The sequence below is a fragment of the Podarcis liolepis genome, assembly GCF_965112155.1.
Source record: "Podarcis liolepis genome assembly, chromosome: 7".
In the NCBI taxonomy this organism is placed as follows: domain Eukaryota; kingdom Metazoa; phylum Chordata; class Lepidosauria; order Squamata; family Lacertidae; genus Podarcis; species Podarcis liolepis.
The window spans coordinates 87,258,183-87,283,415 of record NC_139561.1 but is presented as its reverse complement, the minus strand read 5'-3'; the positions used below and the strand labels follow the sequence as shown (position 1 = coordinate 87,283,415).

Sequence of the window (25,233 nt, the reverse complement as noted above, 5' to 3'; positions counted from 1 at the left end):
CGTAGATTTTCACGGGTATAGGAATGCAGGTTTTGGTGTCTTCGGGTGTCTTCCCGTGTAAGAGTTGGGGTGTCTAGGCGACGTTTCGACGAGGTCTCACTCGTCATCTTCAGGCTGGTGCTTTCGGCTTCTTGTTACTGGAACAGAGCAGGATCTCAGTGTTTGAGTTCCTATAAATACTGTTGAGGGGGTGTGGTGTGTGGCCTCCAACGTTCTGGGCAGAGAGGAAGTCCCAGGTTAGTGTGCCTTTTCTTCTTTTGTTCCTTAATTACTTGAGGGATATCCTGAGTGATTTCTTGAGTGATATTCTGAGTACCACTTAGGTGGGTCATTAAGTGTGGATTAGTTGCTAAAGCTTTCGTGTCTTGACCTCTTGAGCTTGTGAAGAGTTTTTCTGAGAAGATGGCTGTACTGCACTTAGTTGTGCTCTGGCTTGGCTTCGTGTATAGGGGCGAGCTGTGGTTTTGTGCCCTGTGCCCACCAGATCTGTGTCGGGACTGCAGGGGGGTGCAGCATCTGGAGGTGCCACCATGGTCTGGCTACTGGATGGTGTCTGCAATTTATCTGTGGAGAGGGTCTGGGTTTGGGTCTGGTGTGGTTGATTGGTGATGGCGTTCTGTGTGCCTCTGGTTCTGGTGTCGGTTTTTGTGGGGAGGGCTAATTTCCAGATGTCTGGCAGGCGGGACGTGTCGTCACGCTTGTTCATGTTGTGAGGGTGTTTCTCTATCTCGATGGCTTCCATGATTATTCTCTTGTGGTGATGTTCCATGTTAAAGAGCAATTTGGAATCTGCAAAATTAATTTCGTGTCCTGTTTCTTTCATGTGTTGGAAAAGAGAGGAAGTTTTTTCTTCTTTTTTGACGGCATTCTTGTGTTCTGCGATACGTGCATTTATTCGTCTGTTTGTTTGTCCAATGTACGTGGCTGGGCAGACTTTGCAGGGTATTTCATAGACCCCTTGGTTTTCCAACTGGATTTTATCTTTGGGGTTTCTGAGGATATTGGCTATTTTTTGGTTGGTGCAAAAGGCTGTTTTGATATTGTGTTTATGGAGGATTTTGCTAATTTTATCTGTAGTGCCCTTGATATAAGGAAGGAGGGCCATGCCGTTGTTTTCTTCTGTGTCTTGGTTTTTGGGGGGTGTTTCTTTTTGGATTAGCTTCGTAACCTTATTTTGCTGGTATCCATTGGCGATTAACACATTTGAGAGATTCTGTAACTCAGTTGTCAAGTGGTCTTTGTCAGCCAGGCGTTTGGTTCTGGAGATGAGAGTCTTGGCTACGGAGTTTATTTGTGCAGGGTGGTGGTGTGATTGTGCATGTAAGTAGCGGTTGGTGTGTGTTTTTTTCCGGTAGATGGTGTGTCCTAGGGAGCCATCAGGTTTTTTGTAGATTAGGACGTCAAGGAAGGGAAGTTGGTTGTTGGCTTCTATTTCCATAGTGAATTGTATTTTGGGGTGTAGGCTGTTGAGATGTGTGAGGAAGCTATCTAGTTTTTCTTTCCCGTGTGGCCAAATTACAAAGGTGTCGTCAACATATCTGAGCCAAAGTTTGGGTTTGTGTTCTGACTTGTCTAAAGCATTGGTTTCAAAGTGTTCCATGTACAAATTTGCGATGACCGGTGAGAGGGGTGATCCCATAGGTGCTCCTTCTATCTGTTTGTATCTTTGTCCGTTGTGGATGAAGTACGTGTTGGTTAGGCAGTGGTTGGTCAGGTCCAGGATGTATTCGGGGGGATTGTATTTGTTTTGAATGGCTGTCAAGGCTTCATTAATGGGCACTTGTGTGAAGAGAGATACAACATCGAAGCTCACAAGTAGGTCATCGGGATGTAGGTTTTGCTTCTTTATTGTTTCTATGAACTGGAAGGAATTAGTAACGTGTGAAGCGATGGATTCCGCATAGGGCTGAAGTTGCTTAGCGAGAAATTTAGCGAGATTTTGTAGAGGTGAGCCTATGGAGCTGACTATTGGTCTGAGTGGTGTTCCTTCTTTGTGTATCTTGGGGAGACCGTAGAGTTTGGGGCATCTGGATGATTTTTCTCTGGGGATGATTCTTAGCTGGATTTCTTCACTGATAGGAGAGGCTTTTATTTTGGATTTGGTGGTTTTTTCCAGATAGGTGGTGGGATCTGTTTTTATAGGTTGGTAGGTAGGGTCTTGGAGTAGATTTGATAGTTTTGCTTGGTAGTCCGATGTGTTCATCACAACAGTGGCATTACCTTTGTCTGCTGGGAGAATGATTATGTTGTTGTCTTTCCTCAGGTTGGTGAGTGCTTTCTGTTCTTCTTTGTGTAAATTGCTTCTGGGTGGTTTGCTGGAGCAGAGGATGTTGGTGACTTCAAGTCTGATTTTATTGGCTTCATCTGGGTTGATTTTGGTTAGGCTAGCTTCGACTCCGCATATGATGTTTTCCGTGGGGATGCGTCTCGGGGCGACTGCAAAGTTGAAACCTTTGGAGAGTACTTTGGTTTCAGTTGAGGTGAGGATCCTGTCTGATATGTTATGTACTGTTTGTTTCATGGGTTGTTGTGGAGGGTGGCTGGGCTTCTGGCGTTTCTCTAGTTTGTGGAGTTTGTTGGTGTGTCTGTCTGTCTTATGTGAGGTCTCAGTTTCAGCTCTCCAGACGGCTAGTTGTTTGCATTTGTCCCAGAGTGCAGGGTGGATTTTGTTACAGAGTTTGAGGTCGCCTAGACACCCCAAGTGTCGCCTAGACACCCCAACTCTTACACGGGAAGACACCCGAAGACACCAAAACCTGCATTCCTATACCCGTGAAAATCTACGAAAGCAAATATCTCACCTCTACGGGGAGGAAACCTTCCAGCTGACAAGAACCTACGAGAAACTAGAAATCCGAAGAGCCACCATCTTATGTGATCTCTTGTTCCTACGCAACTGCCGAGACAACAACTTAATTCCCACATGCTTCCAACTTAAATTCCACTCTAAAACCCCAGCTACCGAAAGGATCCTGAAACGAACTGAACTATCCCTAATCAGAAACGAAATACATAAGAAAAGATACCTACTAAACCAAACCAACAAAGATCTGCTCACTCTTCACCTCAAACTCTGTAACAAAATCCACCCTGCACTCTGGGACAAATGCAAACAACTAGCCGTCTGGAGAGCTGAAACTGAGACCTCACATAAGACAGACAGACACACCAACAAACTCCACAAACTAGAGAAACGCCAGAAGCCCAGCCACCCTCCACAACAACCCATGAAACAAACAGTACATAACATATCAGACAGGATCCTCACCTCAACTGAAACCAAAGTACTCTCCAAAGGTTTCAACTTTGCAGTCGCCCCGAGACGCATCCCCACGGAAAACATCATATGCGGAGTCGAAGCTAGCCTAACCAAAATCAACCCAGATGAAGCCAATAAAATCAGACTTGAAGTCACCAACATCCTCTGCTCCAGCAAACCACCCAGAAGCAATTTACACAAAGAAGAACAGAAAGCACTCACCAACCTGAGGAAAGACAACAACATAATCATTCTCCCAGCAGACAAAGGTAATGCCACTGTTGTGATGAACACATCGGACTACCAAGCAAAACTATCAAATCTACTCCAAGACCCTACCTACCAACCTATAAAAACAGATCCCACCACCTATCTGGAAAAAACCACCAAATCCAAAATAAAAGCCTCTCCTATCAGTGAAGAAATCCAGCTAAGAATCATCCCCAGAGAAAAATCATCCAGATGCCCCAAACTCTACGGTCTCCCCAAGATACACAAAGAAGGAACACCACTCAGACCAATAGTCAGCTCCATAGGCTCACCTCTACAAAATCTCGCTAAATTTCTCGCTAAGCAACTTCAGCCCTATGCGGAATCCATCGCTTCACACGTTACTAATTCCTTCCAGTTCATAGAAACAATAAAGAAGCAAAACCTACATCCCGATGACCTACTTGTGAGCTTCGATGTTGTATCTCTCTTCACACAAGTGCCCATTAATGAAGCCTTGACAGCCATTCAAAACAAATACAATCCCCCCGAATACATCCTGGACCTGACCAACCACTGCCTAACCAACACGTACTTCATCCACAACGGACAAAGATACAAACAGATAGAAGGAGCACCTATGGGATCACCCCTCTCACCGGTCATCGCAAATTTGTACATGGAACACTTTGAAACCAATGCTTTAGACAAGTCAGAACACAAACCCAAACTTTGGCTCAGATATGTTGACGACACCTTTGTAATTTGGCCACACGGGAAAGAAAAACTAGATAGCTTCCTCACACATCTCAACAGCCTACACCCCAAAATACAATTCACTATGGAAATAGAAGCCAACAACCAACTTCCCTTCCTTGACGTCCTAATCTACAAAAAACCTGATGGCTCCCTAGGACACACCATCTACCGGAAAAAAACACACACCAACCGCTACTTACATGCACAATCACACCACCACCCTGCACAAATAAACTCCGTAGCCAAGACTCTCATCTCCAGAACCAAACGCCTGGCTGACAAAGACCACTTGACAACTGAGTTACAGAATCTCTCAAATGTGTTAATCGCCAATGGATACCAGCAAAATAAGGTTACGAAGCTAATCCAAAAAGAAACACCCCCCAAAAACCAAGACACAGAAGAAAACAACGGCATGGCCCTCCTTCCTTATATCAAGGGCACTACAGATAAAATTAGCAAAATCCTCCATAAACACAATATCAAAACAGCCTTTTGCACCAACCAAAAAATAGCCAATATCCTCAGAAACCCCAAAGATAAAATCCAGTTGGAAAACCAAGGGGTCTATGAAATACCCTGCAAAGTCTGCCCAGCCACGTACATTGGACAAACAAACAGACGAATAAATGCACGTATCGCAGAACACAAGAATGCCGTCAAAAAAGAAGAAAAAACTTCCTCTCTTTTCCAACACATGAAAGAAACAGGACACGAAATTAATTTTGCAGATTCCAAATTGCTCTTTAACATGGAACATCACCACAAGAGAATAATCATGGAAGCCATCGAGATAGAGAAACACCCTCACAACATGAACAAGCGTGACGACACGTCCCGCCTGCCAGACATCTGGAAATTAGCCCTCCCCACAAAAACCGACACCAGAACCAGAGGCACACAGAACGCCATCACCAATCAACCACACCAGACCCAAACCCAGACCCTCTCCACAGATAAATTGCAGACACCATCCAGTAGCCAGACCATGGTGGCACCTCCAGATGCTGCACCCCCCTGCAGTCCCGACACAGATCTGGTGGGCACAGGGCACAAAACCACAGCTCGCCCCTATACACGAAGCCAAGCCAGAGCACAACTAAGTGCAGTACAGCCATCTTCTCAGAAAAACTCTTCACAAGCTCAAGAGGTCAAGACACGAAAGCTTTAGCAACTAATCCACACTTAATGACCCACCTAAGTGGTACTCAGAATATCACTCAAGAAATCACTCAGGATATCCCTCAAGTAATTAAGGAACAAAAGAAGAAAAGGCACACTAACCTGGGACTTCCTCTCTGCCCAGAACGTTGGAGGCCACACACCACACCCCCTCAACAGTATTTATAGGAACTCAAACACTGAGATCCTGCTCTGTTCCAGTAACAAGAAGCCGAAAGCACCAGCCTGAAGATGACGAGTGAGACCTCGTCGAAACGTCGCCTAGACACCCCAACTCTTACACGGGAAGACACCCGAAGACACCAAAACCTGCATTCCTATACCCGTGAAAATCTACGAAAGCAAATATATATATATATATATATATATACACACACACACACACACACACACACACACACACACACCTACCTTCCTGCAAACAAATCAGAACGAATGCTCAATAAAGAGCTGATATAATAATAATAATAATAATAATAATAATAATAATAATAATAAAATTTATTTATATCCCGCCCTCCCCAGCCGAAGCCGGGCTCAGGGCGGCTAACAACAATAAATGTCGTATAACCTCCCTCCCACAAACATTTATCAAGCAAGCCAAGACGAGTGCTCAATAAACAGGGAGTCTGGAAGAGGCATGAAGTTTGGAAAACTCAGCAGTGGCCAGAGGATTGGAGAAGATCAGTCTACATCCCAATCCCAAAGAAAGGCAGTGCCAAAGAATGCTCCAACTACCGCACAATTTCACTCATTTCACATGCTAGCAAGGTTATGCTTAAAATTCTACAAGGAAGGCTCAAGCAGTATCTGGACCGAGAACTCCCAGAAGTGCAAGCTGGATTTAGAAGAGGCAGAGGAACCAGAGACCAAATTGCAAACATGCGCTGGATTATGGAGAAAGCTAGAGAGTTCCAGAAAGACATCTACTTCTGCTTCATTGACTATGCAAAAGCCTTTGACTGTGTTGACCACAGCAAACTATGGCAAGTTCTTAAAGAAATGGGAGTGCCTGATCACCTCATCTGTCTCTTGAGAAATCTCTATGTGGGACAAGAAGCTACAGTTAGAACTGGATATGGAACAACTGATTGGTTCCAAATTGGGAAAGGAGTACGGCAAGGCTGTATATTGTCTCCCTGCTTATTTAACTTATATGCAGAATTCATCATGCGAAAGGCTGGGCTGGATGAATCCCAAGCCGGAATTAAGATTGCCGGAAGAAATATCAACAACCTCAGATATGCAGATGACACAACCTTGATGGCAGAAAGTGAAGAGGAATTAAAGAACCTTTTAATGAGGGTGAAAGAGGAGAGCGCAAAATATGGTCTGAAGCTCAACATAAAAAAAAACGAAGATCATGGCCACTGGGCCCATCACCTCCTGGCAAATAGAAGGGGAAGAAATGGAGGCAGTGAGAGATTTTACTTTCTTGGGCTCCATGATCAGTGCAGATGGTGACAGCAGTCACAAAATTAAAAGACGCCTGCTCCTTGGGAGAAAGGCAATGGCAAACCTAGACAACATCTTAAAAAGCAGAGACATCACCTTGCCAACAAAGGTCTGTATAGTAAAAGCCATGGTTTTCCCAGTAGTGATGTATGGAAGTGAGAGCTGGACCATAAAGAAGGCTGATCGCCGAAGAATTGATGCTTTTGAATTATGGTGCTGGAGGAGACTCTTGAGAGCCACTGGGAGCTAGGTGAGGTGGGGGGCACTGTGCGCCACACTGCGGGGCCTGCAGCGTGCCTGAGGCTTGTGTCTCTCCTGAGGGGGAGGCGACGGGCACACTGCCTGCAACCTCCATGCTGCTTTTTCAAGCACCGCGAGGCTTACGTCTGCCCACCGCCTCAGCCGCCCTCAGCGCTCCCTGCCTTGGTTTGCCCCACCCCCATGGGCGGCTCGCTCTGCCCCCAGCTGCGGGACACACGCACAGCACCGGGCACCCGAGCGACCAGTTACGCCGCTGCCTGGAGGGTAGGATTTGTTGGTGTTTAATTGTTTGACTGGAGCCACAGCCATGGCACTAGGACCAGTGTGGCACAGAAGTTGTCTCTAGGTGTGGGAGAACAAATTCTGACTCATTCACAGCCCTCTCTCCTTCTCCCTGTCCACTGCACAGAGATCCAGAAAGCGAAAAACAAGTCAAATAATTGTCATTACTGTATAAAACAAACCTGTATTCCTAGGACACGCTTGCAAAAAATATATATCACTCGCTTATGGTGAGTAAAAATGGCCTCTGAATGACCAGGGTTGGGTTTTTTTGTGTGTTTTCTTTTTGTAAACTGGAAGAATGGATGCTTTTGAATTCTGGTGCTGGAGGAGACTCTTGAGAGTCCCATGGACTGCAAGAAGATCCAACCTCTCCATTCTGAAGGAAATCAGCCCTGAGTGCTCACTGGAAGGACAGATCCTGAAGCTGAGGCTCCAAGACTTTGGCCACCTCCTGAGAAGAGAAGACTCCCTGGAAAAGACCCTGATGTTGGGAAAGATGGAGGGCACAAGGAGAAAGGGATGACAGAGGACGAGGTGGTTGGACAGTGTTCTCGAAGCTACCAGCATGAGTTTGACCCAACTGCGGGAGGCAGTGGAAGACAAGAGTGCCTGGCGTGCTCTGGTCCACGGGGTCACGAAGAGGCGGACACGACTAAATGACTAAACAAACAACAAACTGGAAGAGGGCTGTTTCTTCCCACATGCCTTATTGAATTTTTGATGTGCCCAAGTGATTTAAGACCAAACTATGCTTTCTCTTAAATGTGGTATTTTAAAAGCTCGCTTAAGCTGGCCACTTCACAGGTCCACGGAGCCAAAATCCGGGCAAAGGACTCGTGCAAGTTTCCTACAGAAAGTCCCTCCAGCTGCTCGGAGCACAGTCTGGATCGGGGCCCACACGGCTGCTTTCCCTTCATAATAAAACGCAAGCAGCCAGCTTGCTTTTCTGAAAAGTGTGTTTAGTGTAACCTTAAGTTTTCCCCCTTGTTAAGTGCAGGTGGATGAGCTCCTTTACCTCATTGTGGGCTAGGAACTTGAGAGATCTTCCTAGCAAGCCTGCTCTGGGAGCCCTCGGGCACCCACCCCCAAGGACAAATTTATATCCAGCATTTCTCCCAAATTTCCCATGAGTTAGCCCTGCTGCTTGTTCCTCTGTCTTTTAAAGGCCTCCCCCGTTCCGAAACTGCCCCTTTGCCTCCTGCTCCCCTTCCTGTTGGGTGCTTCGTTCCTTTCCTGACCCTCTTTGAGCCCGGGGGTGGGGGAGGGAATCAGACGGCAGCTCCCAAATCTGGATAAATCTGGGCAAACACATATTGTGGCTGCAGCGCAAAGGCCATGCCTGCGTTCCTCTGGCCTGCTTATCAGAAGGAGTGTTTCCTGCTATTGAATCTGTTTCCCTAGCTGGCCAGCCCAGGCTGAGTTTCCTGTTCCTTTTCCGTAGCTTGCCTTTTGAAAAATAGGGAGTCCTCAGTAATTACCGTATTTTCTGCTCTATAAGACGCACCAGACCCCAAGACGCACCTAGTTTTTGGAGGAGGAAAACAAGAAAAGCAATATTCTGAATCTCAGAAGCCAGAACAGCAAGAGGGATCGCTGTGCAGTGAAAGCAGCAATCCCTCTTGCTGTTCTGGCTCCTGGGATAGCTGCGCAGCCTGCATTCGCTCCGTAAGACGCACACACATTTCCCCTTACTTTCTAGAAGGGAAAAAGTGAGTCTTACAGAGCAAAAAATACGGTAGCTAATTGAGACCCGCTGCCTTAAGTAGTTGTTTTAGCTAGGGCAAACCCAGCCAGTTGCCCAGGATATAATAATACAGTGGTACCTCGGGATACATACGCTTCAGGTTACATACGCTTCAGGTTACGGACTCTGCTAACCCAGAAATAGTGCTTCAGGTTAAGAACTTTGCTTCAGGATGAGAACAGAAATTGTGCTCCGGCGGCGCGGCAGCTAAAGTGGTGCTTCAGGTTAAGAAGAGTTTCAGGTTAAGAACGGACCTCCGGAATGAATTAAGTACTTAACCTGAGGTACCACTGTAGTAGTAATAATAATAATAATAATAATAATAATAATACCACAAAGTTGCACCAACACCACTTGGGCTGGCGCATGCATGCACACAAACATACAGGATCGAGCTGCCAGCCCTTGATCGCTGAGCTGGGTTTTCGACATGTGTGCATGGAGGAAAGAGATATGCATTTATTTATTTATTGCAAGTGCCCTCTGGGAGGAGGGCAGAGAGAAGAGACGACATGGTGTGTCTGTAGCAGCACAACAACAACAGGACACCTTCATCTGCCCTGGCTGCAACAAAACATGTCTCTCCCATTTTGGTCTCTACAGCAAACAGCCGACGCTCAAACCTTCCCACAGTTTGACTTCACTCACAAAAGAGCACTCCTCCGTTGTCTCCCGAGATAAGACAGATGTATTTATTCCCCAACTTTTTCTCTGAGGAGCTCCAGGCGGACTATACATGGTTCTCCCCCTTCCCGCTGAATCCCCACAACAACCGTGTGAGGTAATAGGTAAAGGTAAAGGGACCCCTGACCATTAGGTCCAGTCGTGACCGACTCTGGGGTTGCAGCGCTCATCTCGCTCCATTGGCCGAGAGAGCCGGTGTACAGCTTCTGGGTCATGTGGCCAGCATGACTAAGCTGCTTCTGGCAAAGCAGAGCGGCGCACGGAGATGCCATTTACCTTCCCGCCAGAGTGGTACCTATTTATCTACTTGTACTTTGACGTGCTTTCGAACTGCTAGGTTGGCAGGAGCAGGGACCGAGCAACGGGAGCTCACCCCGTCGTGGGGATTCAAACCGCCGACCTTCTGATCGGTAAGTCCTAGACTTTGTGGTTTAACCCACAGCGCCACCCGCGTCCCTGTGTGAGGTAATAATAATAATAATTTATTATTTGTACCCTGCCCATCTGGCTGGGTTTCCCCAGCCACTTTGGGCAGCTTCCAACAAAGACCAAAAATACACTAAAAGGTTGGCTAGGCTGAGAGATCGTGACCGGCCCTTAAGGTCTCACCCAGGGGGCTTTGTGGCCGAGTGAGGATTTGAACCCAGGTCTCATGGGGTACTGGTACAACACCCCAACCAGAACACCACACTTGCTCTCGGAAGACAGTCTTGGCGGAGCAAAGTCCCGACTTGCAGCGCGACTGTGGGCAGGAATCCGCAGCTCTCTCAGCTTTCAAGAATGCAGCAGGGCTGCGTTTCCACCCTGGCCAGACCTCATCAAATACAAAGGGTTTCCTTTCCCTCGAAGGGGAAGGGGGGGGGTCCTTCCCGGAAGCTGCAAACAAACAAGGCACCTGCTCCCTGTTACCAAGGCAACAAGAGCGGAGGCCTTCTCTCTCTCCCTCTCCCCCGTCGCCACGACACCCCTCCATCGTTTTTTACACTGGCGAGGATTTGCCAGCCCATCCCATAATCCGGCAATAAAGAGTGGAGGATGCGGAGGGAAAGCAGCTTACCCAGGGGCTGTCCTGTCAGGGCTTTGTCTGCCCTTCAATCACAGCTTGGGATTATAGGGAGATGGGGGGGGCAAGCCTGGGCACTCCGTGGCAAAGATGGGCAGCATCCGCAACTGTGGGGTGCCTGGGGTCTTCGACGGCCCTAGACCCCTGCCACTGGAGTAGGGGGTACTTTGCTGGCCGGCCCAGCCGCCTTACATGCTTGCACGGGAAAGAGCAATTGTAATTTAAGTAGTTCACTTTCTGGGTGCGGGGGGGGGGGGGAGAGCAAAAAAAAAAAAAAAAAGCAGAGACATCACCTTGCCAACAAAGGTCCGTATAGTTAAAGCTATGGTTTTCCCAGTAGTGATGTATGGAAGTGAGAGCTGGACCCTAAAGAAGGCTGATCGCCGAAGAATTGATGCTTTTGAATTCTGGTGCTGGAGGAGACTCTTGAGAGTCCCATGGACTGCAAGAAGATCAGAGCTATCAATTCTGAAGGAAATCAGCCCTGAGTGCTCACCGGAAGGACAGATCCTGAAGCTGAGGCTCCAAGACTTTGGCCACCTCATGAGAAGAGAAGACTCCCTGGAAAAGACCCTGATGTTGGGAAAGATGGAGGGCACAAGGAGAAGGGGGCGACAGAGGACGAGATGGTGGGACAGTGTTCTCGAAGCTACCAGCATGAGTTTGACCAAACTGCGGGAGGCAGTGGAAGACAGGAGTGCCTGGCGTGCTCTGGTCAAGGGGGTCACGAAGAGTCGGATACGAATAAACGACTAAACAACAACAACTTTCTGGGAAGGTGTGGCCGGTGGTGAGGTGGAGGACCCACAAAGAGGGCCCCTAAAAAGTCTTGAGTTGGCCTGTAGGTGAAACAGCAGCTCAAGAAAGGAGGAGCTCAGATTTGGGGTATCTGAAAGCCGGGGTGGGGACAGAGCAGGCCAGCTTCTTGCCTTCCAGATGTTTGGAACTATAACTCCCGGCAGCTCTAGCCAGCCAGCCAGTCAATGAGACGAACGGTCAGAGGCGAAGGGAGTTGTGGTCCAAAATGTCTGGAAGGCGTCAGGCTGGCGGTGGCTGGAGTAGCTAGAAGACCAAGAAGAAGAGACCCAAGGGAATGATAAGCAGAGAACGTGGAGGCCTGAGGGGAAGAGGAGATGGCAAATTGAGGGAAGGCAAGCGGCTCTTTCAAACGACTTGAGCCGGGCCACAAATCAAACCACACCAAAGTCTTACGGTTTAATACCCATCTATAAGCTTCCTTGTCGGAGAGGCCGTAAAACCCACAAAAAACAACACTTCCCGCCCCAAATGAAACCCTCTCCGAAACTGGTTCACACATGCATGTTCTTCACTTGAACAACTGCACCCTTGAGTGACAGTTGTGCCACACGGGAATGCTATCATCGAATCGTAGAACTGTTGGAAGGTACCCCAAGAATCATCTAGTCCAACCCTTTGCAATGCAGAAATCTCAACTATAGCATCCATGACAGATGTCCATCCAACCTCTGCTTAAGAACCTCCAAGGAAGGACAGTCCACAACCTCCAGTGGGGGACTGTTCCCCTGTCAAACAGCTCTTACTGCCAGAAAGCTCTTCCAGATGTTTAGTCGGAATCTCCTTTCTTGTAACACGAAGTAATGGGTTCGAGTCCTACCCTGCGGAGCAGGAGAAAACAAGCTTGCCCCATCTGCCTCGTGACAGCCCTTCAGATATTTGAAGACGGCTATCGCATCTCCTCTCAATATCCCCAAGACTCAACTTTCTTCAGGGGACTGAGTTCATACATTCGGCTGCCAATAATAATAATAATAATAATAATAATAATAATAATTTATTATTTACATCCCGCCCATCTGGCTGAATTTCCCCAGCCACTCTGGGCGGCTCTCAATCGGGTGTTAAAAACAATACAGCAGTGTGGAAGCGACGTTTTTGAAATTTATTCCCTGCTTCTGTATCCCGCCGTCTTTTGCCAGGAGCTCAAGGCTGTATCCATGGTTCTCCCCCTCCACATTTAACCCCTACAAACAACCCTGCGGGGTAGGTTAGGCCGAGAGGTGACCTTCATGGCCGGGTGCGGATTCGAATCCTGCTCTTCCAGATCCTAGTCTAACGCTCTAACCGCTATACCACGCTGTCTCTGCATACAGACACGTATGAACAAGCTTTGCCCCGTCCCTGGTTTTGGGACACCAGGAATGTACACCGTATGAACCGCCAACGTTGGCAAACGTACAGAGAATTCCTTCCACCTTGTTGACCCAGCCGCCCGCGCTCACCTGGGTAGAAGTCCTTCGACTTTGAGAGCTTGATAGTGGCTCCGGTTTCTTTCTGCAGTTGGACAATCGTTTGGCCTCCTTTGCCAATGATGGATCCGGCGGCATAGCTGGGGATCAGGACCTTGAGGAAGTACTCGCCGTCCTCTGCAAGGGAAGGAACAAGGCGTCAGGAAGCACCATCTGAATCCCAGGGTGGACGAGAGCTGGGGCAGTCTCTGGCCACAACAAGAAAAGGCAGCCCGTGCCAACTTTCCAGGCACGGCACGTCATCGCGGGAGACAGGCGTATTGCATAGAATTCGGCCTGGACCGGCTTCTAGTGTGGCAAGACAAAGTCTGCTAAAGGGGCAGGGGGATGCAGCTGGCAAAGGGTCTTTGGTGGCAAAGGGGGGGAAGGAACAAGAAGCCCCGACAATAACGGACTGGCATTACAAGCGACAAGAATTTGCTGAGATGGCGCAGTCGACAAATACCCTGAGAGGCAATTCAAAACAAAAATTTGCGGAAAAGTGGGATAGATATAAAACATATGTTCAAAAATACAGTAAAGGTTCGCTATCTATGCTGGCATTTGGTTGACGTTGGAGTGAGACTGAGTTGAGAAATAAGACTAAGAGCACATATTGATATAGGAATGTATTAGATCATATGTAAAGAAATATACAATACTAAGAGTACATTCATTTGTAAAAAAAGGAATATACAATGGGAAAGACAGGAAATCTAGTGTTGGTATGTATATGATTGGGGGGGAATTGGTTTTTTCTCTCTCTTTGTTCTTTCTTTTTTTGTTTCATTTTCTTTCTTGGTATATAAAATTTGTATATAATTTTTGTATACATGTTGGGAATTATATTATAGTAAGTCCTGTAATGTAATATGACAACGCTTACTGATGTAATATAAGAATGTTAACAAATACAGTGGTACCTCGGGTTACATACGCTTCAGGTTACAGACGCTTCAGGTTACAGACTCCGCTAACCCAGAAATAGTACCCCAGGTTAAGAACTTTGCTTCAGGATGAGAACAGAAATCGTGTTCCGGTGGCGCAGCAGCAGCAGGAGGCCCCATTAGGTAAAATGGTGCTTCAGGTTAAGAACAGTTCCAGGTTAAGAACAGACCTCCAGAACAAATTAAGTACTTAAACCGAGGTACCACTGTAAATAAAATGAAATTATTTATTTTTTAAAAGGGAACCAGTACAGGTGACCTATTCCCTGTAGCTATTATTAAGCAAGGCATCGCCAGAGGCAGTTTGTGTCTTTGCCAAGAACCTAATGCATTTTCCCCAAATCCACAAAGGTACATCGGCAGACACCACAGCAGTCTGGCCCAGCATGGACCGAAATCCACTCCTGCCATCTCATCTGAGCTTTCATCCCCACTGCCTCCAGCCAGGTGTCTAGGGCTGACAAGTGGCGGCAGCTATGTCTGCGATCACGGAAACACAGATCTGGAAAGTTGGAGGGTTGTCTAGTCCAGCCTGCCTGCCTGCGCACTGTCTCGCCAGGGTGGTACATGCTCTGGTTGTCGCCCGCTTGGACCACTGCAGTGTGGTCTACATGGGGCTACCCTTGTTTTTTTTAAATATATCTTTATTAATTTAAAATAAATACATTTATGAAAAACAGACGTACATACAAGTAAACAAACATGCAATCAATCAAAGAAACAAACAAATAACAGAAAAATCAAACAAACCACCACACTATAAGATATAAGAAGATTAATATAATTATCATCATATATACTCCTGGTATTGAACACAATTATAAAATTTATAGAAAAGTAATTTAAAACTGACTTCCAATTAATCTCACTGTACTTTGTCTTATCCATTACTTTATACCACACATATTTCTTATATAATTTCTTTTTACCTCCCTGCAAACTTATATTTATACAATACAGGGATCAGTCTAATTCTGCCAAGATGTTTCCTTTTATTCCATAGTTTTATAAATATTCTTTAAAGATTCTTCAATCCTTATAGACTTTTTGTTTTGGTTGGCCTCTTACTCTTCCTGTCGCTTTCGTCGGGCTACCTTTGAAGGTGATGTGGAAACCACAACTAATCCAGAAGGTGGCAGCTAGACAGGTGACTGGGAGCGACCGCCGGGACCACATAACACTGGTCTTGAAAGATCTACATTGGCTACCAGTATGTTTCAAAGTGTTGGTGCTGACCTTTAAAGCCCTAAACAGCTTTGACCCTGTATACCTGAAGGAGCATTTTCACCCCCATCTTTCTGCCCGGACACTGAGGTCCAGCGTCGAGGGCCTTCTGGCGGTTCCCTCCCTGCGAGAAGTGAGGTTACGGGGAACCAGGTAGAGGGCCTTCTCGGTGGTGGCGCCCACCGTGTGGAACGCCTTCCCATCAAATGTCAAAGAGATAAACTATCTGACTTTCCATAGACATCTGAAGGCTATCAGGAAGCTTTTTTAAAAAAATTATTTTTTTTATTGATCAATTTCCACATAACAAATTATCAAACCATATAATCACATACATCATTTTCCCCCCTTTCCCCTCCCCCCCACGAAGGACTTCCTTCATCTCCTCTCCTTGATTTCTCCTCAGAATATTATAAAGGTAAAGGGACCCCTGACCATTAGGTCCAGTCGTGACCGACAATGGGCTTGCGGCGCTCATCTTGCTTTATTGGCCAAGGGAGCCGGCATACAGCTTCCGGGTCATGTGGCCAGCATGACTAAGCCGCTTCTGGCGAACCAGAGCAGTGCACGGAAACGCTGTTTACCTTCCCGCCAGAGCAGTACCTATTTATCTACTTGCACTTTGACGTGCTTTCAAACTGCTAGGTGGGCAGGAGCCGGGACTGAGCAACACCCACGCCCCTCTGCATATTATAAAATTGTACATATCCTTACATATCTCTCCATCATGTTGTCAACCAATAAATTTGTGTATGTTTATTCGAAACCTGCCAAGGAGTCCAATTCATTTTCTTGTTTTTTTAGATAATTTGTAAAAAGTTCCCATTCCTCCTTGAAGTCACAGTTGTCCTTGTCTCGCAATTTGTAAGGAAGCTTTTAATGTGTGATGTTCTGTTGGAAGCCAGCCAAAGTGGCTGGGGCAACCTGGTGAGATGGGTGCCATATAAATAATAAATTATTATTGGTGTTGTTGTTAACCTCCTGCAATGGAAGCATCTCAAGCGTACATGAGAGATGTCCATCCAACGTCTGCTTAAAAACCTCCAAGGAGGCAGAGTCCACCAGCTCTTGAGGGAGACTGTTCCACTGTCAAACAGCTCTTCTACTGTCCTAGAGACAGTGTCTTCTAAAAGCCTAGAATTCAGAGCTTCTTTGCGTTTTTCAACTCCCTTCCTTTAGGGTTTGTTCTATGGTGCCACCAGGACTCAGATGCAGAGAAACTAAGCACCCTAAGCACTAGAGCTGATAACCAAACTAGTCCTCAAGGCTGCCAAAATTACCCAGCCATTTTTGCCCCTGCCCAGGCCTAGCAGGAAGACAAATGTTGGCATTCTGCCTGGAAGGTAACTGTTCAAAGCAGAAGCCCGGTGGGGCAGCCGAAAGCCCACCCACTCATAGTTAAAATAGTTCTCCGCCTCCTGCTGCCACTCGGTTTCTTCCCATAAAATGCCATAGCAAAGAAACCCAAACTGAATCCCTTTGATATATGAAAGGTATGGACTACAGAGTGCACACTGGGCACATTTATAGAAATATTTGCAAAACGGCTGACATTTCTTTGCGCTGTTTATTTATGGAAATAGACATTTCTTAACCCAGAATTAACCCAGCACCTTAAAAAGCAGAGACATCACCTTGCCAACAAAGGTCCGTATAGTTAAAGCTATGGTTTTCCCAGTAGTGATGTATGGAAGCGAGAGCCGGACCATAAAGAAGGCTGATCGCCGAAGAATGGATGCTTTTGAATTATGGTGCTGGAGGAGACTCTTGAGAGTCCCATGGACTGCAAGAAGATCAAACCTATCTATTCGTAAGGAAATCAGTCCTGAGTGCTCACTGGAAGGACAGATCCTGAAGCTGAAGCTCCAAGACTTTGGCCACCTCCTGAGAAGAGAAGACCCCCTGGAAAAGACCCTGATGTTGGGAAAGATGGAGGGCACAAGGAGAAGGGGACGACAGAGGACGAGATGGTGGGACAGTGTTCTCGAAGCTACCAGCATGAGTCTGACCAAACTGCGGGAGGCAGTGGAAGACAGGAGTGCCTGGCGTGCTCTGGTCCAGAGGGTCACGAAGAGTCGGACACGACTAAACAACCAAAGAACAACATTCCTAAGTTTGTCCTGCCCTGTTTCTACATCATCCTGTGGTGGAGTCTCCTTCTTTGGAGGTCTTTAAGCAGAGGCTTGACAACCATATGTCAGGAGTGCTCTGATGGTGTTTCCTGCTTGGCAGGGGGTTGGACTCGATGGCCCTTGTGGTCTCTTCCAACTCTATGATTCTAAACGACTGAACAACAACAAACCCAGAATTTGCCCCACTACACACACACAGAGTAGGAACAGCCCCATGCGCCATTGGCAAAGGCAGAAGGCAGTTGTGATGCCATCCCAGGACACCTTGCGGGCCTGGATTCAAACCCAGGGGTCTTTCAAGTCTTCCATGCGCCTGTGCTTCCTTCTCTCTTGACCCTCCTCCCCCTTCCTGCACGAGCTTTGCTCCCCCAGCTCCCCACGCTCAGCCACCCTCAAGGTCTCCTGCTTCCTCAAGCAACTTCACATATTTTCTCTGCCTCCAAATCTTTCTTCCTTTGCCCTTTCTCACACCACGGGGAAGGGCTGCAGCTCAGTTATAGGACATCTGCTTTGCCTGCAGAAGGCCTCATGTTCAACCCCTCCTTCCATCTTCAAGAAGGGCCCGTCACGTCCCCTGTATGAAACCCTGGACAGCCACTGCTAATAATAAGGCAGCTTCATCCAAATAATAATAATAATAATAATAATAATAATAATAATAATAATAATAATAATAATAATAATAATTTCTTATTTATACCCCGCCCATCTGGCTGGGTTTCCCAGCCACTCTGGGCAGCTCCCAACAGCATATTAAAATACAGTGGCGTAGCGTGGGTTGTCAGCACCCGGGGCAAGGCAAGTACCCTAACCCGTGGATTTGCGCCCCCTAACCCGTGGATTTGCGCCCCCTAAGCCTAACCCCCAGATGTTGCGCCCGGTGCGGCCGGCCCCCCCTGCACCCCCCACGCTACGCCACTGTTAAAATATAATAACCTATTAAAAATTAAAAGCTTCCCTAAACAGGACTGCCTTCAGATGTCTTCTAAAAGTCTGGTAGTTGTTTTTCTCTTTGACAACTGGTGGGAGGGCGTTCCACAGGGCGGGTGCCACCACCGAGAAGGCCCTCTGCCTGGTTCCTTGTAACTTGGCTTCTCGCAGTGAGGGAACCGCCAGAAGGCCCTTGGCGCTGGACCTCAGTGTCCGGGCAGAACGATGGGGGGTGGAGACGCTGCTTCAGGTATACTGGGTCTTTGAGGCCATTTAGGGCTTTAAAGGTCAGCACCAACACTTTGAATTGTGCTCGGAAACATGCAGCTTGCCTCCCCATCACCAAATTCTCCCAAACACTCGCGGCTTCATTTCCAAAACTGGGTCTGCCAAAGGAGCCCCAGACTTTGGGTGCTGAGACTCCCCTGAATGGAGGAGGAAACGGCAAGCACCTCAAGCTGCTATACTAACACAGCCCAGAACCCCCCTGGGGGAGTCTGGGGATCACGTGACCCCAAACAGCCAATCCCCTGCTGTCGCCTGCTATAAAGTGCCACGCTTTTGCTGCACTCCTTCAGTTTGAGCATCCCACTGCTGAACAAAACATCTTGGCAGCCTTTGCCACCATGTCTCCTGGTATTCTTTCCTCGGCCTTTGGACCTCAGTGTTTGGGCAGAACGATGGGGGTGGAGACGCTCCTTCAGGTATACTGGGCTTTTGAGGCCGTTTAGGGCTTTAAAGGTCAGCACCAACACTTGGAATTGTGCTCGGAAACGTACTGGGAGCCAGTGTAGGTCTTTCAAGACCGGTGTTATGTGGTCTCCAAAGGCCACCAGGTTGGTAAATGCTGCTTTTTTAGCTAACAGTCATCACCTCCATGTCATTCTTGTCTACTTCTAGAGGCCCATAACTTTTGGAAACTGGATGCCGGTTTCACTGAACCACCGGTCTGAAGCATGCCCTCAAATTTGAAAAAATAATGATTGCACACTCCCAAAACCTGGACCCATTCAGACTGGGAATCGGTACCGGATTCCGCACAAAGCTCCCCATTCCTTTGAGCGGCGTGGTGAGGATCAGCAACCTGAGATCGCAAAAAAACACAAAAAACCAGCTAAACTTCCTACCCGGCTATAATAAGCAGCCCCCTCACTTTCAGATGGGAGCACCTATTTTTATCTGGCCCTGGCGGAGGGGTTGTGTTGCTTTCCTGCGCAGAACTTACCCAAGATACAGGCCTGACCTACTTCTGCTTCCCAGTCCCACGCTGAGGAAGATGTTAATGCCGGGGCTGGCGAGAAACCTTGTGATAAGCGATTTGGACCCGCTGCTGTGTCCAGATTGCAAAGGTCCCCTGCGGTACTAAATCAAAGCCCTCTCTTGATGAAAACAGGTCTCTCGCTCTCGTTCTCTCGCTCTCCACTCCACCTCCCCCGTCACTTTTTGTTTTTCAAAAAGATGCCAGAACAGAAGGACCCAAAGGGAGAGACGTCCTTCTGACTGGAGATCCAGGCATGTGCAAAGGTGTGTGTGAGTGTGTGCATGTGTGCACACTCATATCACACACACACACACACACACACACACACACAGGATCGTGCTTTTGATGCGGAAATTCCATATCCCTGAATTAACATGCAACATGCAAATCACTGGTGTTGGAGCGTGTCGCATTACGCCGGCGCAAGCGCCATCAAGGTGAATGGGCTCAGTGAGACTCATGCAGGGGGGGGAATTCTGGGGGGTGGGGCACCCCACGAGTCAGGTCTGTGTGCCCCCATCTCTGCCACCCGTAAAGGTAAAGGGACCCCTGACCATTAGGTCCAGTCGTGGCCGACTCTGGGGTTGCGGCGCTCATCTCGCTTTATTGGACAAGGGAGCTGGCGTACAGCTTCCGGGTCATGTGGCCAGCATGACTAAGCCGCTTCTGGCGAACCAGAGCAGTGCACGGAAACGTCATTTACCTTCCCGCTGGAGCGGTACCTATTTATCTACTTGCACTGGTGTGCTTTCAAACTGCTAGGTTGGCAGGAGCAGGGACCGAGCAATGGGAGCTCACCCCGTCACGGGGATTCGAACCGCCATCCTTCTGATCAGCAAGCCCTAAGCTCTGTGGTTTAACCCACAGCGCCACCCACGCCCCTCTGCCACCCTTAGGGTGGCCCAAAATTCACCACCTGGGGAAGGGCCGCAGCTCAGTTGCAGGGCACGTAGAACGTCCCAAATTCAATCGCTAGCGTCCCAAAGCATTGTCTTTTTTCCCTATTCTTTTTTTCAGTGACAGCCACCTTCATATGCTCAACCCACATGAAGAAATGGGCATGACCTAATGCGTTGAGCGTTAGTTGCATCTAGGAGAAAACATGGGGATGTGGAAGGGCATGAGGAGTGCCCCACCCACCTACCCAGGATAGCTCAGTTGGCAGAGCATGAGGCTGTTAATCTCAGGGTTGGGGGTTCGAGCCCCACCATGGGCAAAAGATTCCTGCACTGCATGGGGGTGGGCTAGAGCAGTGTTCCCCAACCTTGGGCCTCCAGCTGTTTTTGGACTACAATTCCCATCATCCTTGACCACTGGTCTTGCTAGCGAGGGATGATGGGAGTTGTAGTCCAAAAACAGCTGGAGGCCCAAGGTTGGGGAACACTGGGCTAGAGGACCTTAACGGTCCCTTCTGACTCCACAATCCTATGATTCTCTCTTGCTCTTTTCCTGGACCTTCCTGTCCATATTCATAATAATAATAATAATAATAATAATAATAATAATAATAATAATAATAATAATAATTTATTGTTTATACCCCGCCCATCTAGCTGGGTTTCCCCAGCCACTCTGGGCGGCTTCAAATAAAACACTAAAATACAATAACCTATTAAACATTAAAAGCTTCCCTAAATAGGCTGCCTTCAGATGTCTTCTAAAAGTTTGGTAGTTATTTTTCTCTTTGACATCTGGTGGGAGGGTGTTCCACAGGGCAGGTGCCACCACCGAGAAGGCCCTCTACCCGGTTCCCTGTAACTTGGCTTCTCACAGCGAGGGAACCGCCAGAAGGCCCTCGGCACTCGACCTCAGTGTCCAGGCAGAATGATGGAGGTGGAGACACTCCTTCAGGTATACTGGACCGAGGCTGTTTAGGGCTTTAAAGGTCAGCACCAACACTTTGACTTGTGCTTGCAAACGTACTGGGAGCCAATGGAGATCTCTCAGGACTGGTGTTATATGGTCCCGGCGGCCACTCCCAGTCACCAATCTGGCTGCCATATTCTGGATTAATTGCAGTTTCCAGGTCACCTTCAAAGGTAGCCCCACGTAGAGCGCATGGCAGTAGTCCATGAGGGAGATAACCAGAGCATGCACCACTCTGGCGAGACAGTCCGCAGGCAGATAGGGTCTCAGCCTGCGTAACAGATGGAGCTGGTAGATAGCTGCCCTGGACACAGAATTGACCTGTGCCTCCATGGACAGCTGTGAATCCAAAATGACTCCCAGGCTGCGCATCTGGTCCTTCGGGGGCACAGTTACCCCATTCAGGACCAGGGAGTCCTCCACACCAGCCTGCCCCCTGCCCCCCCAAAACAGTACTTCTGTCTTGTCAGGATTCAACCTCAATCTGTTAGCCACCATCCATCCATGTATGAGTGCAAGTCTATTTATCTATATACTATATTGCCCTTTCACCCCCAAATCTGGCTCATCTAACACTTTAGCGCAGCCTATAATTGAAGCCATATTTGACGATACTTCATATTTGACGATATTTGGGGTGGCTCCTATTTCGGCCAATATGGCCCACATGCATATCCACAGAAACAAGCACCCATATCTGTCTGTAATTATTAATATTAATAATAATATTTTATTTACATGCTGCCTATCTGACTCGGTTTCCCCAGCCTCTCTGGGAGGCTCCCAACAAAATAGTTAACAAAGCAATAAAACATCACACCTTAAAAACTTCCCTATACAGGGCTGCCGTCAGGTGTCTTCTAAAAGTCATATAGTTGTTGTTTCCTTGACATCTGATGCAAGGGCATTCCGCATAATAATACATACCTCCATAAGACGCACCTAGTTTTTGGAGGAGAAAAACAAGAAAAAAAAAATTCTGAATCCCAGAAGCCAGAACAACAAGAGGGATCGCTGTGCAGTGAAAGCAGCGATCCCTCTTGCTGTTCTGGCTTCTGGGATAGCTGCGCAGCCTGCATTCGCTCCATAAGACGCACATACATTTCCCCTTACTTTTTAGTAAGGGGAGGGAAAAAGTGAGTCTCATAGAGCAAAAAATACGGTATGTAAGAAAACCTGTAGTCAGGAGTGGTGGGAGCCTGTTTGAATGTCACAGAATATAGACAGAATACGAAAGGGTCATACAGATTTCCCAAACCCATTAGCACAACACGTAGTAGTAGTAGTAATAATAATAATAATAATAATAATAATAATAATAATAATAATAATAATTTATGATTTGTAGCCCGCCCATCTGGCTGGGTCTCCCCAGCCACTCTGGCCTGCTTCCAACAAAGATTAAAAATACAAAGGGAACATATAGAGAGGCAGGTCAATGCATTTGCTGCAAACTGAGCAAAATAACCTCAACTTGTAACCCATAGCTGTCAACCTACAGATTTGAAAATAAGGGACCAGGAGCCTCGAAAATAAGGGATTGGCAGCCCAAATAAGGGATTTTCCAAGCACAGGTATGTTCGACTTCTGAGCCCCTCCAAGCCAAAGGCAGAAAGCCCAGCCAGCAGCCCAACGAAGCCTCAAGCGGTGGTTCCCACAGCGCAGCAACCCGGCAAAGGGGATGCAGCAAGGGAAACCACCGTCACCTCTCCGCTGGGAAGCGCTGAGCAAAGTCCCCAGGCAACACGGCCGATTTGATCGGCACAAGGCATGCAAGCTCCACCCCCCAGTCGTTCTTAGACTCCTTCTTGGGTGAGCAACGCAGCCAAGCAACACAGTGGGAGCCTCCCTCCTCCCTGGCCGGCAGGGAGGGAGGGAGAGGAGCTGCTTCCTTTGAAACCCGGGAAATTTAAGGGACATCATCAATAAGGGACAGCAGCGGGACACAGCGCTGGAATAAGGGACTTTCCCGCCATGCTGTAACCTCAACTTGTTTTTTTGTGCATGCTGCCCGGGACTGATGGAAGTGGTCGCCCAAAACATCTTGAGGGCACCAGGCTGGGGAATTCTGCTCTCTGGCCTTCTGCCTTGGGCATATTTAATGCTGCTATTGAATAAATGATGGAAGGTAACAGAAGCCATACTTAGGTCTATGCTAAGCAATTCATTTTTCTATGATTTCTGGCGCGCTACCAGCCGCTGAGAGATGTGCTCGATCCTGGTTTTCAAATTGCTTTTCCTCTCTGACCGCACTGCATCTTGGGAAACTATTTTATGAGCGGGGGGGAGAGAAGACCAGGTTTTGGGGGTGTGCGGCAAATGCGGCCCTCGGTGGCTGTCTTGCTGGCCCCCGGGGCTCTTCCAAGGCCACGTCCCTCTTTTGGCCACACCCCTTCACCTGCCCTGCTCCACGCCCACTCTGTGGAACTGTGACGATGCCACTTGTTGGGCCAGATTAATAATAATAATAATAATAATAATAATAATAATAATAATAATAATATGTTATTTATATCCCGTCCTCCCCAGCCAAAGCTGGGCTCAGAGCAGCTAACAACCAGTGGCGTAGCGTGGGGGGTGCAGGGGGGGCCGGCCGCACCAGGTGCAACATCTGGGGGTTAGGGGGCGCAAATTACTTGCCTTGCCCCGGGTGCTGACAACCCACGCTACGCCACTGCTAACAACAGTAAGAACAGTTGCTCTACTCACTCTCGTTTCTGGGCCAGCTCACCACCAATGGCTCCTGGCATGTTCCCCACAAGGGAATACCTGCTTGGGCTGCAAAAAGCTGTTTTCGCCCACCCCCTGCTCTTTTGAGTCCCACACCCTGCTTAAAAACCTCCAAGGAGGCAGAGTCTACCATCTCTTAAGGGGGACCGTTCCACGGTCAAACAGCTCTTATACTGTCCTAGAGACAGTGTCTTCTAAAAGCCTAGAATTCAGAGCTTCTTTGCGTTTTTCAACTCCCTTCCCTTAGGGTTTGTTATATGGTGCCACCAGGTCTCAGATGCAGAGAAACTAAGCACCCTAAGCTTAGTGTACAACCAAATGCAAGTTTCTAGTCCCTATTTTTAAAAGACATCCGAAGGCAGCCCTGTCTAGGGAAGTTTTTAATATTTGATGCTGTATTGTTTTTAACACTCGATTGGGAGCCGCCCAGGGTGGCTGGGGAAACTCAGCCAGATGGGTGGGGCATAAATAATAAATAATTATTATTATTATTATTATTATTATTATTATTATTATTATTATTATTACGCAGCGTCTGCTCCCCGGGCCCAGGTTATTTGGAAATCGGAGGCATTCCTAAGTGCAGGAGGCAACAGGCAACCCTACAAAACGAGAAATGGACAGAGGGGTCTACTTTTGAGACACCTCTGCCTCCTGTCCGGCTGCCGTGGCGAGCTTCCCGCCACCCTTTCTCTAAGCCGAAGGATCTTCTGTCTAAATCCACTTAAAAGAATTCCCTCTCGGGTAGATTAAACCAGTTAAGTCATTAGAAGTCGGCGGAACCCAAGCTGATCAGCAGAGAGAAGCCGTGCTGTTTCCCCGGTTACCTTCCATCTCACCAGCAGTTCCACAATCCCCAAAAAGGTCCTCAACCAACTCTCAGTTACTTTCACTGCCTGTTTCTGTCCAGAGAGCTCTGTCCCAGCCTGCCCATCATAAAGCACAGAGGGCACAAGTATGGCGGCTATCCTCCC

General features: G+C 47.8%; 2 protein-coding genes across 3 annotated transcripts in view; one reads left to right on the top strand and one right to left on the bottom strand.

Annotated features, from left to right (window-relative positions):
- NOVA2 (NOVA alternative splicing regulator 2) overlaps positions 1 to 25,233 on the bottom strand; it is a 78,328-nt gene that overhangs the window by 37,367 nt on the left and 15,728 nt on the right. For both annotated transcript variants that reach the window (XM_083515907.1, XM_083515908.1), the window contains exon 2: positions 13,164 to 13,307. In XM_083515907.1, the coding sequence (XP_083372033.1) occupies positions 13,164 to 13,307 (144 nt within the window). The remainder of the gene's footprint in view (positions 1 to 13,163; positions 13,308 to 25,233) is intronic.
- NANOS2 (nanos C2HC-type zinc finger 2) overlaps positions 1 to 25,233 on the top strand; it is a 136,303-nt gene that overhangs the window by 100,018 nt on the left and 11,052 nt on the right. The window lies entirely within an intron of this gene.